General features: G+C 44.0%; 1 protein-coding gene across 1 annotated transcript; it reads left to right on the top strand.

Annotated features, from left to right (window-relative positions):
• The first annotated feature begins 429 nt into the window (after positions 1–429).
• LOC123145755 (homeobox-DDT domain protein RLT2) lies at positions 430–12946 on the top strand. The gene is made up of 18 exons (XM_044565245.1): positions 430–1165; positions 1286–1771; positions 2065–2141; positions 3447–3944; positions 4031–4123; positions 4200–4364; positions 4455–4677; positions 5543–5643; positions 6042–6128; positions 6440–6592; positions 6691–6840; positions 7376–7585; positions 7679–8350; positions 8429–8968; positions 9821–10441; positions 10539–10643; positions 11110–11373; positions 11742–12946. The coding sequence occupies exons 1-18, from the start codon at positions 964–966 to the stop codon at positions 12684–12686; spliced, it is 5592 nt and encodes a 1863-aa protein (XP_044421180.1). The 5' UTR covers positions 430–963; the 3' UTR covers positions 12687–12946.
• The last annotated feature ends 1991 nt before the right edge of the window (positions 12947–14937 follow it).

Here is a 14937-nt window from a genome sequence, read left to right as displayed (position 1 = left end):
GAAGTTATTAGTGGAGTAAACGTTTGCTCCGCTATAGGTGGCCGCTGTTATGACCGGCATATTAGGGACTTAGCCCAGTTAGTTGTGGCCCAGTTTATCTGTGATAGCCTGGCTTAATAGGGATGATAGGCTACTCATATCAACAAGGAATTCTCTCTTTTTCGGGAGCCCATTCGAAAAGAACCCCAAAGGTAAGCATGCTCGGCTTGGAGTAATTTCAGGATGGGTGACCGACCAGGAAGTTGCTCCCGGGTGCGCATGAGTGAGGACAAAGTGAGTTTCCCGAAAAAACAAAAGTGGCTGAGTTGACTTGATCGACCGGCTGGCCGGCTTGACCCAGAGGCAAGGTGACGTGCTCCTCACCTGACTGACCCCCGGGCGCGGACCCATCCCTCCCCAGTCCCCACCCCACCCACAGAAGATCCAGCGGCAGTTCTACGGCGCGAGGAACAACCTATGAACACGCCCCGTCCAAATCCCACCCCTTCCTTCCACCAGACGCAGTCGCAGACGCAGACGCGGCAGAGGCCACCATCGATCGCTCGATCGCGGGCGAATCCGCGCGTCATTATTCCCATTAACAGCAGCAAGCAAAGAGGAGAAAGAGCAAATAATAAACGGAGAGCGAGCGGAAAGGAGGAGGGGTTTTTATTAGTCGTCCTATCGTAGCATGGAACAGCAGCAGCATCATCGTCCAGCGACCCGAATCCAAATCCAAATCCAAATCCATCCCGTGGCCTCCCGTCTCTCCTCCCCCGCCCCTCTCCCCCAATCCCAATCCCAGTCGCCGCCGCCCTCCCCCTCCTCCCTCGTGCTCGCGGGGTTCCCGGCGCGGGCCGTCGCCGGGCGGGTCCGGATTCGGGTCCTCGTCCTCGGCCGCGGGGTTCCAGGGGGCGTGAGGTGCGGTCGTTGGTGTCGTTAGGTTTCGGCGGATCTAGGGTTCCATTCGATCCATCGGCGGGGATGGATTCCTCCGGCGACGGAGGGGACGACGGGCCCGGGGCCGCGCCGGGGAGCCCCGCGCCGGCCTCCTCCTCGGCGCCCTCCGCGGGGGCCGCCGGGGCTGCGGGACCCGGCGGCGCGTCTGGATCCAGCGGGAAGCCCACGGCGAGGCGCGTCATGAAGACGCCCTACCAGCTCGAGGTCCTCGAGCAGACCTACACAGGTTCGCCCACGCTTCCTTCCTCAGCCCTCTGTATTTCGCTTCACAGGATTTTCTTTTCCGTCAAAAATGTATGCACGCTCGTGAGTTTTTCCTGAGGATTTATTTCTGGTGATGGTGCAGAGGACCCGTACCCCAACGAGGCCAAGCGGGTGGAGCTGTCGGCGAAGCTGGGGCTCACGGACAGGCAGCTGCAGATGTGGTTCTGCCACCGGAGGCTCAAGGACCGCAGGCCGCCGCCCGCCGCCAAGCGGAGGGACGAGGAGGTCGCTGTGCCGGTCCTGGCGCCCCCGCCCGTGCTGCCACACCCGCACGCTGAGCCAGCATATGGCGAGCAGCTGCTGCTGCCCTGCAGCAGCTCCCGGAGAGGGCCTGGCCGCTCGTCGGCCGTGCCGAGGATTTCTGCTCCCGAGATCGACAGGAGGTACTACGAGGCGCATCCGGTCATGCTGCCTCCGCAGGCACCGGTGCAGCTCACGCGGGCCGCGCACCGGGCTATTGAGACCGTGCAGCAGCTCATAGGAGAGCCGCTGAGGGAGGATGGGCCCGTGCTTGGCGATCACTTTGATCCGCTTCCTCCTGGTGCATTCGGAGCACCTATGCCTGTTGGTATGAGTGTTATGCCCATTGTGCTTCTGTCTTTATTTTTCGTTTATGCCTAGTATGTTTGCATGCTTAATGGCACGAATGAGTAATAGAGGTGGATATGAACTTGAATTATTTTTGTGTTCACGCAAGTGTTAGATGCTGTATCGTTTTGTAGTGTTGCTGTTGATGCGAATTGTTTGTGTGGTACTTTCAATATTCTAAATGCTTTGTTGTTGTTGTTGCTGCTGCTGCTGCTGTATAGTATACTATCAATATTCTGACTTGATCTCTGCTCTTGTCATGTTGTCGAGTAGTTCCAGAGCAGCGGAAGCAGCCTTATCGATCACATGAGACCAGTGTATTTTCTGCACATGATCCCAAGCCCATGAAGGTATGCTTCAGTGCATTTGCAGACACATGTTTAATAATGGCAGTCACTGAGCTGCACCCCTGTTACCGAGTAGATGGTCTGAGTAGAAGGTTAACTAGTCCATCCCAGTTTGCATTCATAATAAACTGTTTGATGAGAGGGTTTATCCATTTATATCCCAGTGTGCCTGCAAGGAGCGAACTGTCTTTCATGCAGAGCCACCTCTGAATACTTCAAATGTTTGTTGAGGCACTACTTGCATATTTGCATTTGATGCACCATAGTTACTTATGAAGATATTGGATCCTAAGCAGCGCTGCATATAACATGGCGAAATCATCATGGCTAATCTTGAAAGCTGGCTGCGTGTAATATCCATGCGAATTTGTCCCAACTGGCTTCGGGGCCAAGTTTGGGATTAACGCTAGGTCTAATGATATATGTTATGATGTATGTTCTTTATGGTTTTCTGGCCTTGTTGACCCGATTAGCTGCTCAAAGGCAAAATTAACCAATCATTTGAGCAGCCTAACCAAGGAAATTATATGGTTTAGAGACAACTGCTAATTATTTGCGCAGAGCCTACCTTATGGTGTCTTTGTAAAATGGCCACAATGACTTTATAATGTATGTAAACTAGCAAGTTGTTGTACTGGAACTTTATCGATGGTCCTATGAAGTCAATTTTGGATTTGATGTCATATATTAATTTTTGCTCTTGATAGTATTGCATATGACCCTTCTCGTGTACCACTGCTTGAAAGTACGTTACTATTGTCGTTTGTAAATGTGGTTGTTAGCGCAGTGGTGGAAGTACTCCCCAGTTGTGCCAAGAAAGAGGTCCTGGGTTCGATGCGGCCTCTCTGCACTGCAATGTGCAGGGGTAAGGCTTGCCTCATATAATCCTTCCCCAGACCCCACCTGGTGTGGGACCTTCGATCTCTTAGCTTGTCCTTTTGTGATGTAGATTGCTCATTTGACTCGAGTACAGGGCATGGCCTTTTGCAGTAACTGTGCATTCCTACCCTTGGCTCCATTAAATGGAAAATTTTGAGTTTATTCCTTGTATATATATTGTTGCATTAATGGGAACAGTGCAAAGAGAGACGTTTCTTCTGCTCTGTTTATGGACCAATACGTGGATGAGTGGTTCTTGTTAGCTTGGTTACTACAAACATGTGTTCTTCTCTCATGACTGATCACATCACACTTGTACTTTCATACTTCATACTCAATTTTACAGTAGCTGCATCCTCCTGTTCTGTTTTCTGCTTGCCTTGTTGTTTTTAGTTTGACAGTATTTTTTATTCTGTTTTTTCCTTGCAGGCATCAGCATTCTTGCCAAGCATAGACCCTTCTGTTTCAAGTACAGTTACCGGGAAGAGGAAGTACATGTCTGGAAATTCTTCTCATCTTCCTTCACGGGCAGTACATGAGTACCAGTTTCTTCCAGAACACTCTAGCGATATATATGAGAGGACAAGCCAGTCGTGCTTTTATGATGCTCCAGCGGAAGCTTCAAATTCGAGGATATCTTCTCTGTCTACAGGATCACACTTGCTACATGGTGCTGAGAAAGCATCTAGCTATGCGTTTGATGGTCAAGTATCTGGCTCTAGCCATTTAAATCAACATGGAAAACCATTGATCTCCCTGTCAGGATCCACAGATTATGAGATGGCTTCGAATATTGATGTTAGTCCTGCTCGAATCGAAGGCCAGTTTGGCATTCCTCAGGTTGCTGGACTTCAAAATCCCCTTGCATCCGCTGAAGGAGTGGATTATCACGATGAAGATGCATATCGACTGGATAGAAAGCGAAAAGTATGATTTTTGCTTCATGGATACCATTTTTTTCTGTACACATCATGTGAGTTGATGTATGATCTTTGTTCTCATATTTACTCCAGCATAATGAAGAATCAAAGATTGCGAAGGAAGTTGATGCTGAAGAAAAACGGATAAGAAAGGAACTCGAGAAGCAAGATGTGTTGAAGAAAAAGGTATTCCTTGTTCATGTTATAGAAGATCAATTGTGTCTTTCATGGTAAGACATTTAACATTCTAATATATTTGCAGAGAGAAGAACAAATGCGGAAGGAAGTTGAGAGGTATGACCGTGAAAGAAAAAAAGAAGAGGAGAGGTTTATGCGCGAAAAACAGAGGGAAGAAGAGAGACTCCAAAAGGAACAATGGCGTGAACAGAAGCGCATGGAGAAGTTTTTGGTGAAACAATCCTTGAGAGTTAGTTCACTGGCTCCTAAACTATGAATGCATTAGGCATAGAGATTAGACCACTTGTACTTTTCAGTTTATAACCTGTTCTCTGCACAGGCCGAAAAACTAAAGCAGAAAGAGGAGCTTCGAAAGGAGAAAGAAGCTGCAAGACAAAAGGCTGCTAATGAAAGGGCCACAGCACGTAGAATTGCACGGGAGTACATGGAACTAATGGAAGATGAACGGTTAGAACTAATGGAACTGGTTTCACGAAGCAAAGGGTTGCCCTCGATGCTTTCTCTTGATAGTGACACATTGCAGCAACTCGATTCATTTAGAGGTCTGCACTACATTCCTGGATCTATGCTTATGGACTGTGCACTGCCTTTGGTTCCTTTGTTCTTGTTTCAGAAAAAGAAAAGGAAAAGCATATGTCGATTTAATACTGAACACTCTCTTTCTCAATTGGGTACCTAAACTTATCTATTGTATGTCCAAAGACAAGTTCTATGTCAAAAGGATTATTAACTTGAAATTTATGATCTACCTGTTCCTAGTACATTTTCAGCCTGAAGTTCTGCTGCTACTTGGGTTATCAATATATTATAAGTATGGAGAACTTTTTAAAATAATTTTACTAGTTTAATTTAACATGTTTAATTGTTCAAACATTTGAGCCTTGCCTGCCGTTTCCTTTTTTTTCCTAATAAGGAAGCTACTAAAGAAATAATTTCATTAATGCTCAATATTTTAAGGCACAAGGGAGTCTACCCTTCCCATATTAAAATCATTATCAGTGTGAAAACAGATACTTCCTCTAGTATCATATAATAGCTGTCACTTTGGACAGTGGCATGGTATGCAACCTACTAACTTATATGGTATGAAAGTAATTTTCAAGAGAAATGTGCACATATGATTTAGAAGCACCCAGTCTAAATATGCCCAATGATACTGCTAGTCAATGTTTAAAAGTTACCTTGACTTTGTTCAAAGACAGCTTTTTAGGGAACCCAAGGGAGTAGATCAAGTGATCTCATGATTATTTACTGCTTAGCTGGTGCTATATCATACGAACACTTTCTTTTGGTTGAGTTAAATATCACAAAAAAGAGGAACTTTTTTTGCTTGCTACTTTGGCTCTGTTTAAGCTTGAAGTGTAGCAGCTTAATGCAACATCTGAATTGTGGTTTATCCTTGTGCAGGAATGCTGACACAGTTTCCTACTGAAGCTGTGAGATTGAAGGTGCCTTTTTCAATAAAGCCATGGACAAGTTCTGAGAGTAACATTGGAAACCTTTTGATGGTACCTCCTGATCTGATTCTTCAACTTTTTTTTTCTTTTGTCCCCTAAATCCTCTCACCAGCAATCTACCCACAACCACACACCCAAAGATAGGTAAACGGAAGCTTGAAAATTGCACTTTAAAAATCTTGCTGCCCTGTGTCAACGAAGGGCACAATTGTAAAGCTGAAGTGTAAAGAATACAATTTCTGTCACCGTATTGTTCCTCTAGAAAGTTTTATTCTTCTACTACTACATATGCTTCTTTGGCAATTGTGTATGAAAAAGAATCTTGTACATGTGTTTGCTTGCTTCATTAACCTGCAGGTTTTTTGTAAAACGATGACAGGGCCTTCTTTTCAAAGTATATGCTAGAGTGTATTCTTTTTTTAACTGAGGCTGCTTTCTATCAAATTCAGGTGTGGAAGTTCTTTTTTACCTTTGCGGATGTACTTGAGCTTCCATCATTCACACTCGATGAGTTTGTGCAATCTCTTCATGATTATGTAAGTTATTTGCCCGATCTATGATGCTAAAACATAAACTTTGTACTGTTGACTCTAATCAATGCTGAGATGTGCGCACCTGCTATACGATGCTGGTTATATTTGAATAATACCTTAGACTTCTCCATTCGTTTACTCCTCCTTCCTTGGCTTTCATATCTTATTCATTCATACGTTGACTGTTGGATGCTAAAGAGTAAGACTGAACTGGCATTTGACTGTTGGATCATGATTAAGTTTTCAGAGACTTTATTTCTGCGCCTTTTATGAAATTTGACGTTGTCTGCTGGTTGCTGGTATTCATTTGGCAGGACTCAAGGTTGTTGGGGGAATTGCATGTTGCTGTGCTGAAATCCATCATAAAAGATATTGAGGATGTTGCCCGGACTTCTTCAGTTGTTTCCGGAGTGAATCAGAGCAGTTCTGCTAATCCAGGAGGTGGACATCCACAGATTGTTGAAGGGGTGTGTGTGCACATCTCCTCTTTTTCTATAACATAGATTTTGTTCCGCACAGAACCAATTTTATGTATAATTTAACACATCTGATTTCTTGCTATTAGGCATATGCTTGGGGGTTCAACATACTTACCTGGCAGCGCCACTTGACTTATCTTACATGGCCTGAAATATTGAGCCAATTTGGTTTATCTGCTGGTTTTGGGCCTCAGTTGAAGAAAAGGACTGAAGATGTATACCATGACGATAATGAGGTATTGACTTTTGAAAGTTTCCAATATACATATGATATTAGCCTGACAGCTACTCCCTCTGTCCCACAATATGTGGGACGGAGGGAGTATATTGTAGGACAAAGTATATATGGCCCCAGTTACAAAAAGGTATATGACCCCAGTGACAAAAAAGTCTATGACCCCATGGAATATGGGGCTGTGTCCATGTGAACTATGAAATACGGGCTGTGTCCATGTGAACTATAAAACCATCTAACTAGTACCAGTACTTATGAGAACTGTCTACTTAACCTCAAGTGGTGCTAAGTGGGTGGGAGTAAACAATACTATTATACTCATCAAACCATGTGCAATCCTTAGTTTTATAAGGACACCTGATTATCTTGGATGATAACTGACAGTATTTATGCTGTTCATGATAATTGAAACTAAAGAGTACATATTTGCAGCTCTATAGCATTTATGAACCTACAATTTGTGCTCTTTTGTTCTTCATGGCTAGAAAAGAATGTATATACTCGAGAACTTAAATTAATGCAAAATTTGTTGACAGGGCCGGAATAGTGCGGATGTTATTTCCACTCTGCGAAATGGTTCAGCAGCTGTGAAATCTGCTGCTTTGATGAAAGAAAGGGGCTACACCAACCGTCGCAGGTCTAGGCACCGTCTGACACCTGGAACGGTAAAATTTGCTGCTTTCCATGTTTTATCACTTGAAGGAGACAAAGGTCTCTCGATACTGGAAGTTGCAGAAAAAATTCAGGTACATCCGCATCTCAGTTTTTCTTCCAAACTAACCCTGACCTGATATTGTTTACTTATCTGACCTTCTTGATTTCATTATTAATCCCTTCAGAGATCTGGACTTAGGGACCTTACAACAAGCAAGACACCTGAGGCATCTATATCTGCTGCATTGTCAAGGGATACCAAGCTTTTTGAAAGAACCGCGCCCTCTACATATTGTGTTAAAACTCCTTATAGAAAAGACCCAGCTGATTCTGAGGCTGTGTTCTCAGCAGCACGGGAAAAGATAAGGGTGTTTCAGAATGCACTTTCGGCGTGTGAAGAAGTGGAAAAGGATGTGGAGGATGCTGAAAGGGGGGATGATGATTCTGAATGTGACGAGGCCGATGATGATCCTGATGGCGATGAAGTGAATATAGAGGAAAAAGATGTTAATGCTTCAGTAAGAGCAAAAGATGCTGGCTTGCCAATTGCAGCTGGTGACATAAATGATGAAGTAAAAAGTGTGGTTAACCCATCTATGCCATCAAGCCCTCACAGTAAATCTCCAAGCGGCTTGCAGCGTATGGTAGATAAGTCCACTGCAGTTAGTACTTCAAGTGATCCACCCATTGGAGCTTCACAAGACGCAGAGATTGATGAAAGTAACCAAGGGGAATCCTGGGTTCAGGGGCTAGCTGAAGGTGACTACTGTGATCTTAGTGTGGAGGAACGCCTCAATGCATTGGTTGCATTGATTGGTGTTGCCACTGAAGGAAATTCTATGCGTGCAATTCTGGAGGTATTTATCTTGCCTACTCTCTATATCTTGATATTTTCCCATTGAACGGCATCTGAGCAAGTGACTGCACTTTTGCAGGAACGTCTTGAGGCAGCAAATGCTTTAAAAAAGCAAATGTGGGCAGAGTCACAACTTGATAGAAGGCGTTCAAGGGAAGAGTTTGCAGGCAGAATGCAACATGATCCTTGCACGGATTTGAAGGCTGATGCGGATCAAGGAAATAATGTTGGTGAATGCACTCTTACTCCAGTACATAACCTCATCAAAGAGAACGGTGGAAAGGCCAGCTCAGTAAACAATGATTTGCTCGTCGACCAACAAAGTCAGCTTATTATGGTTCATGAGGGGAATGGTGTAAGCAGGATATCCAATGCTAACCCAGAGAGCTTATCTGCTCAGCAATATGCTTCATCTGAGAAAACACGATCTCAGTTGAAATCATTCATTGGTCACAAGGCAGAACAGCTGTATGTCTACAGATCATTGCCTCTTGGACAAGATCGAAGACGGAATCGGTATTGGCAGTTTTCTACTTCTGTATCATCCAATGACCCTGGATCTGGAAGAATATTCTTTGAATCTAGAGATGGATACTGGAGGCTCATTGACTCGGCTGAGGTGGGTATTTTTTAATTCTTAACTCTTAAATGCAGTTCTGTCGTCCAATATTCTCAATAGAAGCTGACACATGATGCAGTTCAGCTGGTTCATTTTGTCCTTCTATCTGTTAATCAGTCACTTCATTGCTTGTGCAATTTACTTTATGCGATCATGTTAAGTATGAACACATGACATTCAAATACGAGAGAGAATTGTTACCTCAAGTTAAATGGATTGCATCTATATCATTGGAGGGTGGGGCTGTGGGAGGGCACAATTGATAAGAGTAAAGTGAAATTACTCACGGTGTCTCTCTGAAAACTATTTTTGTTGGATGACATAAACCATCTATCTATACTCGATCGAATGGCTTTTAGATATTATTTGCTTTCTCCTCTCCCATTCTAATACTCCCTTTCTCTAGATTGGTGTGACTGTTCAGCCAGTGTTGTGCTGTATTACTCGGATGCACTGATTTCTGCTGGTGCCGGCTAGAAATTGAGTTTTCTGTGACCAGCTTGAAATGAGAATTTCTAACTAGTTTTTATTGTTGATTATTACTTGCTGACCTCTTCTTTAAGTTTACTACCCTTGGTGTTTGGACTGGTGCTGGAGCATATGCTGCCAAGCAACTCTGAACTGCTAACAGCAGCTGATCTATTGAAAAAGTAGATACTTATTAGAGTGATTATCATTCATCTTTCTCCATCATTTAGCAAGTGGACATAAATTGTTATTAACTGATTATGTACTACGTCACTCTTAAAGTGAAGTTTGTTTTTTTACACAACCAACTGCATTATCTCATTTGCAATGTATCTGCAGAATTAGACTCACCGTTTTAACATGATGTCTTGCCGTAAAATGCAGGCATTTGATGCTTTAGTAGCTTCCCTTGACACTCGTGGCATCAGGGAGTCACATCTGCATTCAATGTTGCAAAGCATCGAGTCAACCTTTAAGGATGCTATAGGGAGGATAAAGTGTGCCACTATAGAACACTCAGCTGGAAGGAATTTGAGAAATGGAAGTAGTGAAATCATTAGCCCAAATCATAGTAATGAATTTGGAAGTCCATGCAGCACCCTTTCAGGTGTCGTTTCTGATACTGGAGTAGCATACTCGGATTCTTTCAAGATAGAGCTTGGGCGTAATGATCTTGAGAAGGTTGCTATTTCCAAGAGGGCATGTATGTTTCTGAAGTGGATGTGGGAGTGCAACAATCATCAGTCCACATGTGCCATGAAATATGGAAAGAAACGGTGTTCTGATTTGATACATGGTTGTGATTATTGCTATCAGATTTATTTAGCTGAAGAAATGCACTGTTCGTCTTGCCACAAGACATTCAAATCCATTCACAGTCTCTCGGAACATACATCACAATGTGAGGAGAAACGGAGAACCGATCCCAATTGGAAGATACAATTATCAGACGATTCTGTTCCCATAAGACCGAGATTGCTGAAGCTGCTGTTAGCTACCGTTGAGGTTGGTAATTACATGTTTTTAGTCATTGACCTGCTGTTCCTATTGTGCTTGTTTCTAGTAGCTCTGTTGTTTAAGTTGTTAGCATTTTGTATCTCAGGCCTCGGTTCCAGCAGAAGCTCTCCAACCATTTTGGACAGATGGATATCGAAAATCATGGGCTGTTAAGTTGTTTTCTACATCATCCAACGAAGAAATTTTCCAGGTTCCCCATCCTTTGCCTTTCTATTATAGTCAATGCACCAAGTAGTTTCTTTTTGTTTGGTATAGACACGGCTGCCTTGAGTTTTAGCATTAGTACTCAATGCACCAAGTAGTTTATTTAGTTTGGTTGACAGGGGCGAGGGGCCTCACCTCGGATCCACTTGTCCACAAAGAACATGCTGGAAATTATTTCACCCAATGAACTGTACATGCGCTGCTTTAGTTCTCGTGATGTAGATTATAGTTTAGACAAGAGATGACAGTCATCTAAGTCCCTCTAATAGTCAGATCGATACTGCTTTAAACCATAAGGATTCCATCACCACCAACTTGCTTCAGTTTGCCAGCCTGAATGTTCTAGCAGTTGCTACTTTACCATGTTTTGATAGCGAGGGTAACTTAGCAGGAACCTTTATACATGTTTGTATTTGCCCACCTGAAATATTGCTGTCGTCATGTTTTTGCAGCTGTTAACTGTGCTGGAAGGTGCACTAAAAAGGGATTACTTGTCATCTAACTTTGAAACGACTGCTGAGTTGCTTAATTCAAATACACTAGATTTTGCTGGTCGGAATTCTATTGCATGTTCTGGATCTGCTGCTGTACTTCCATGGGTACCCAACACTGCTGCTGCTGTTACATTACGGCTGTTAGACATTGATTCTTCCCTCTCGTACACGCTTGATCAAAAGGCAGGATTAAATAAAGAGCGAGAAGCTGGGGATTTCATTGTGAGTGTCTTGCCTTATTATTATGCATCATCTTTTCATGGTATTTGCATGATTTGCTGGTAATAAGGCCTTGTACAACGGGAGGTGCTTAGGTGAGGTGCTTAGAGAAATAAACCAGACTTTCCTTAAGCACCGGTGCTTATTTGTACAGGATAGACGCTTAACTAAGCGTCTCCTGTAGAAATAGGCACCGGTGCTTCAGAAAAATCCGGTTTATTTTTCTAAGCATCTCTCTAAGCACCTCCCATTGTACAAGGCCTAAGGTGTCATCTTTGATGCCTTCAATTATGTCATGTGTTGATACATCACAATGATTTGTTTGGATATCTTAACGCTCTATTTCATCATACCTTGTTTCTTCTATGCAGAAGGGTCCTTCGAGATATACTGCTGTTAAGAACAAACAAGAAATGGGGCTGGTGGGAGCTCCTGGTTTTGATCATCATGATGGAGCGCAGCTGACTCCCAGCAATGGTCTTAGAGGCCGTGGACGAGGAGGTCGAGGGCGTGGCCGGGGAGGTAGATCCCTCAGTCGTGGTGGCAGGGTCCCAAGAGGTGTTGGCAGCTCTCCCAGGATTGAGTTCAGGGATGACAACAATGTGTCTTATAAGGAAACCGCAGATAAGCAAGCTGGCCGAGGCCGTGGGCGTGGGCGTGGTCGCGGCCGTGGGCGCGGGCGAGGACGTGGACGTGGACGTGGACGTGGCAGTATCAGTGAAAGTGGCAGTGGCAGTGTCCGAGGTCGTGGAAGAGGACGAGGACGAGGACTTCGAACTGTTAGGCCTAGGCAGCCAGTTGAGCTTGGAGCCAGATCAATTCCAAAGGCAAACTTGTTGGGAACCTTTGGCATGCTAAGTAATGCAAAGGCTATGATTGTGCATTCTCCACAGAGCTCCGGTGCGGAAGAGTGGGGCTTGGATAGACGGGCATATGCCGAGGATGACGAGAACAACTCAGTATCTCAATCAGATGAATCAGAAGGGGACGAAGAAAATGATGAGCCCATGAACGAGGATTATGATGAGCAGCTTCCAGATTATTCAAGGGGCAATTCTGGATCCAGCCCCCTTCAGATGATGGATTCGGAGTCAGAAGATAATGATGAATACGATGAGGAGGGTGAGGAGGACGGGCCCGACTATGATGCCGAACAACCCATGGACGAGGACAACGATGATGCTGAGATGAGCGAGGATGACGAACTTGGTGATGACGGCGACGATGATGACGGTGGTGGTAGTCAGGGTGGAGCGGGGAACGCTGACGACGACGACGACGACGGAGCATCCTATTCTTCAGAGTATAGTGAATAAGAGATGTCAGGAAGAAGCGGGTCCAGGCTGCCGAGCAGTGATGACTGAGCTACAGTTTCGCCTTCAGTCAGAAGGCCCAAATGCTGAAAGAAGTGTCGACGAGGATGAAATAGGTTTTATGTTTGATTGCTGGGACGCAAGTTTGGTTGCTCCCGCTGGACTTGAGGTTTGTACATACTTTGTGTTAGTTGCTTACAGACTAGATGTTCCCAGTGTATACAAGATTACCGTCGGTTATAGAAGTGGTACTTTCTGCTTCATTCCTGTTACCCTTCATCTCGTTGCAGAGGGAGCGACCGAGCACTCACTTGGTAAGCACAGGAGCCAACCAAATGCTGCGCCAATAGATCGTGCCTTACATTTCTGACACTAATCAACCCAAGCGACAAAAGAAATTTGCATATCTTAGAACATCTGAATACATAACCTGCATGGATTTAGGAACATGCATAATCTTTGCATCTACCGCACAAATATTAAAATTTTGTGGCGGAGGCTGGATTTGGAATTCACTCATGGAAAGCCTGGCTGAGCTCTCTGTCTGAAACTAGTGGAGTACTTAAACCTTGTTGCTCTCTGTCTGAAACAGACAGTTATAGAGATACCCAGCAAGAAGAGAGGGAGGGACGGATGTCTTATATCCATGCCGTGTTTGGTAGACCAGAATTTGCTAGTGCGCTCGTCACCCAGTGCCCATGAAGTGGGCACGCACAAGAAGCTACTAACATCAAGACCCGCGAGCAGCTGGAGATGCCTCTAGGGCACAGAATTGTCTGTTGACTGGAGCCACAAGCACAACCAACATACGCAAAGAGCAATGCCGGTGCACTGGAGGTCGCGCACGCCCAGGCTGCCCAGCTCAAGCGGTCGACAAACTCAGGGCCAACTGACTAGGCACGAGCCCTCCTTGGTATCCTTGCTGTTTGAATGAATCAAGTCCCTTCTTTATTAGATGCCATCTGCTATTTATACAAGGGAAAGGACACCACTAGGAAAGGTGTCTGTTCAGAGGAGGTGCCTGTTCGGCGGGAACCGACACGGCAATTTTACAACGGCATGCGGTTAGTACAAGCAGAGATTAATCCCATAACTAACACATGGTTAATTAATTCTAACGCTCCCCCTAATTAATGCTTGATCTTGTGAGCAGACGTCATCTTGATAAAGTTTCCTTCAAAAACCCCGTGGAAAAAAAATGAGGATAGAGGTGTTTGATATGTTGCCAAAACTCCTTCAAACCCAATAGGAAAAATAAGGAGAAAATGCCGCAACATATAATGATTATTGTCTGTGTAACTCAATATGAGAAAAACCCATAGAGTTTAGAGGACAATAAATATGTCTAATATACTTTCTTAAAAACCCCGGTGGGGAAAACAGAAAATATGACATATGGTCTTGTGTTGATATTACCTCATTAAAAACCTTTATGAGAACCTATAAAGTAAACTCATGAAGGGAAAAAGAGTATAATATGATGCTTTCAACAGGAACAATTCAGTAAGATACTCCCCCTGATTCTTGCATATTCCGAAGTCGTTATATATCAATTCCATGAACACATTTCTAGAACATAGAAGTTGGTAGAGACCTGGTGAACAAATTAGTCGCATGATTTGATTTGCAAGATATGCAATATAACGATATTGCTTATTATGTAACCTGTTTGCATCCGGGCAACACAAGAAACATTATCCTTGAGATAATGGTTGGTGGATGTAGCCATGAGGTCTGTCTCGAAGACTCTTCATGAGAGGGCTACCACACCTAGTAGGAACACTAAGCTTGTCTACGATCTGATATAGTGGGATCTGATCGATGTATCCAATGATATCGGTGTTTACATTTCTGTGAAACTGAAAAACCAGGACAAGATGTTTGATGCCTTGAAGATATCGAAAGATATTCTTGAGTACCAACCAATTGTGTTTGGTGGATCCAATGCATTAAGAAAGGTTGAGTCCCAATATTTCATTTCCATCATCTCTTGGTCTAAATAGATCTTTCTCTACGTCTAGAGAATGAACCACCATGAGAGTTATGGATGTATAAGACTTGTCCACAATGAATTTCTCCAATATATTTTGGATATAGACAACATAATGTACCAAAATGTATGAGTGAAGGTGCTCAAGTTGTAGTAACGAGCGGTATCTTGGTTTTACCCAAATCCTTCATTTAAACTCTGTCGTTTAGATGATTACATGTATCATCATTGCAGGAGTAATCACTGTGTATGACAGACAAACAT

This window comes from Triticum aestivum, chromosome 1B (assembly GCF_018294505.1).
Source record: "Triticum aestivum cultivar Chinese Spring chromosome 1B, IWGSC CS RefSeq v2.1, whole genome shotgun sequence".
Taxonomy (NCBI): domain Eukaryota; kingdom Viridiplantae; phylum Streptophyta; class Magnoliopsida; order Poales; family Poaceae; genus Triticum; species Triticum aestivum.
The sequence above is the reverse complement of the archived record's forward strand: the minus strand, read 5'-3'. Positions and strand labels throughout refer to the sequence as shown.

What these genes read in the sequence shown, in the direction of transcription:
- LOC123145755 (XM_044565245.1), top strand. Translation starts at nt 964, where the DNA reads ATGGATTCCTCCGGCGACGGAGGGGACGACGGGCCCGGGGCCGCGCCG. An exon ending in CCTCGAGCAGACCTACACAG is followed by an intron (nt 1,166 to 1,285) that starts GTTCGCCCACGC and finishes GTGATGGTGCAG; the next exon opens with AGGACCCGTACCCCAACGAG. An exon ending in TATACCATGACGATAATGAG is followed by an intron (nt 6,841 to 7,375) that starts GTATTGACTTTT and finishes ATTTGTTGACAG; the next exon opens with GGCCGGAATAGTGCGGATGT.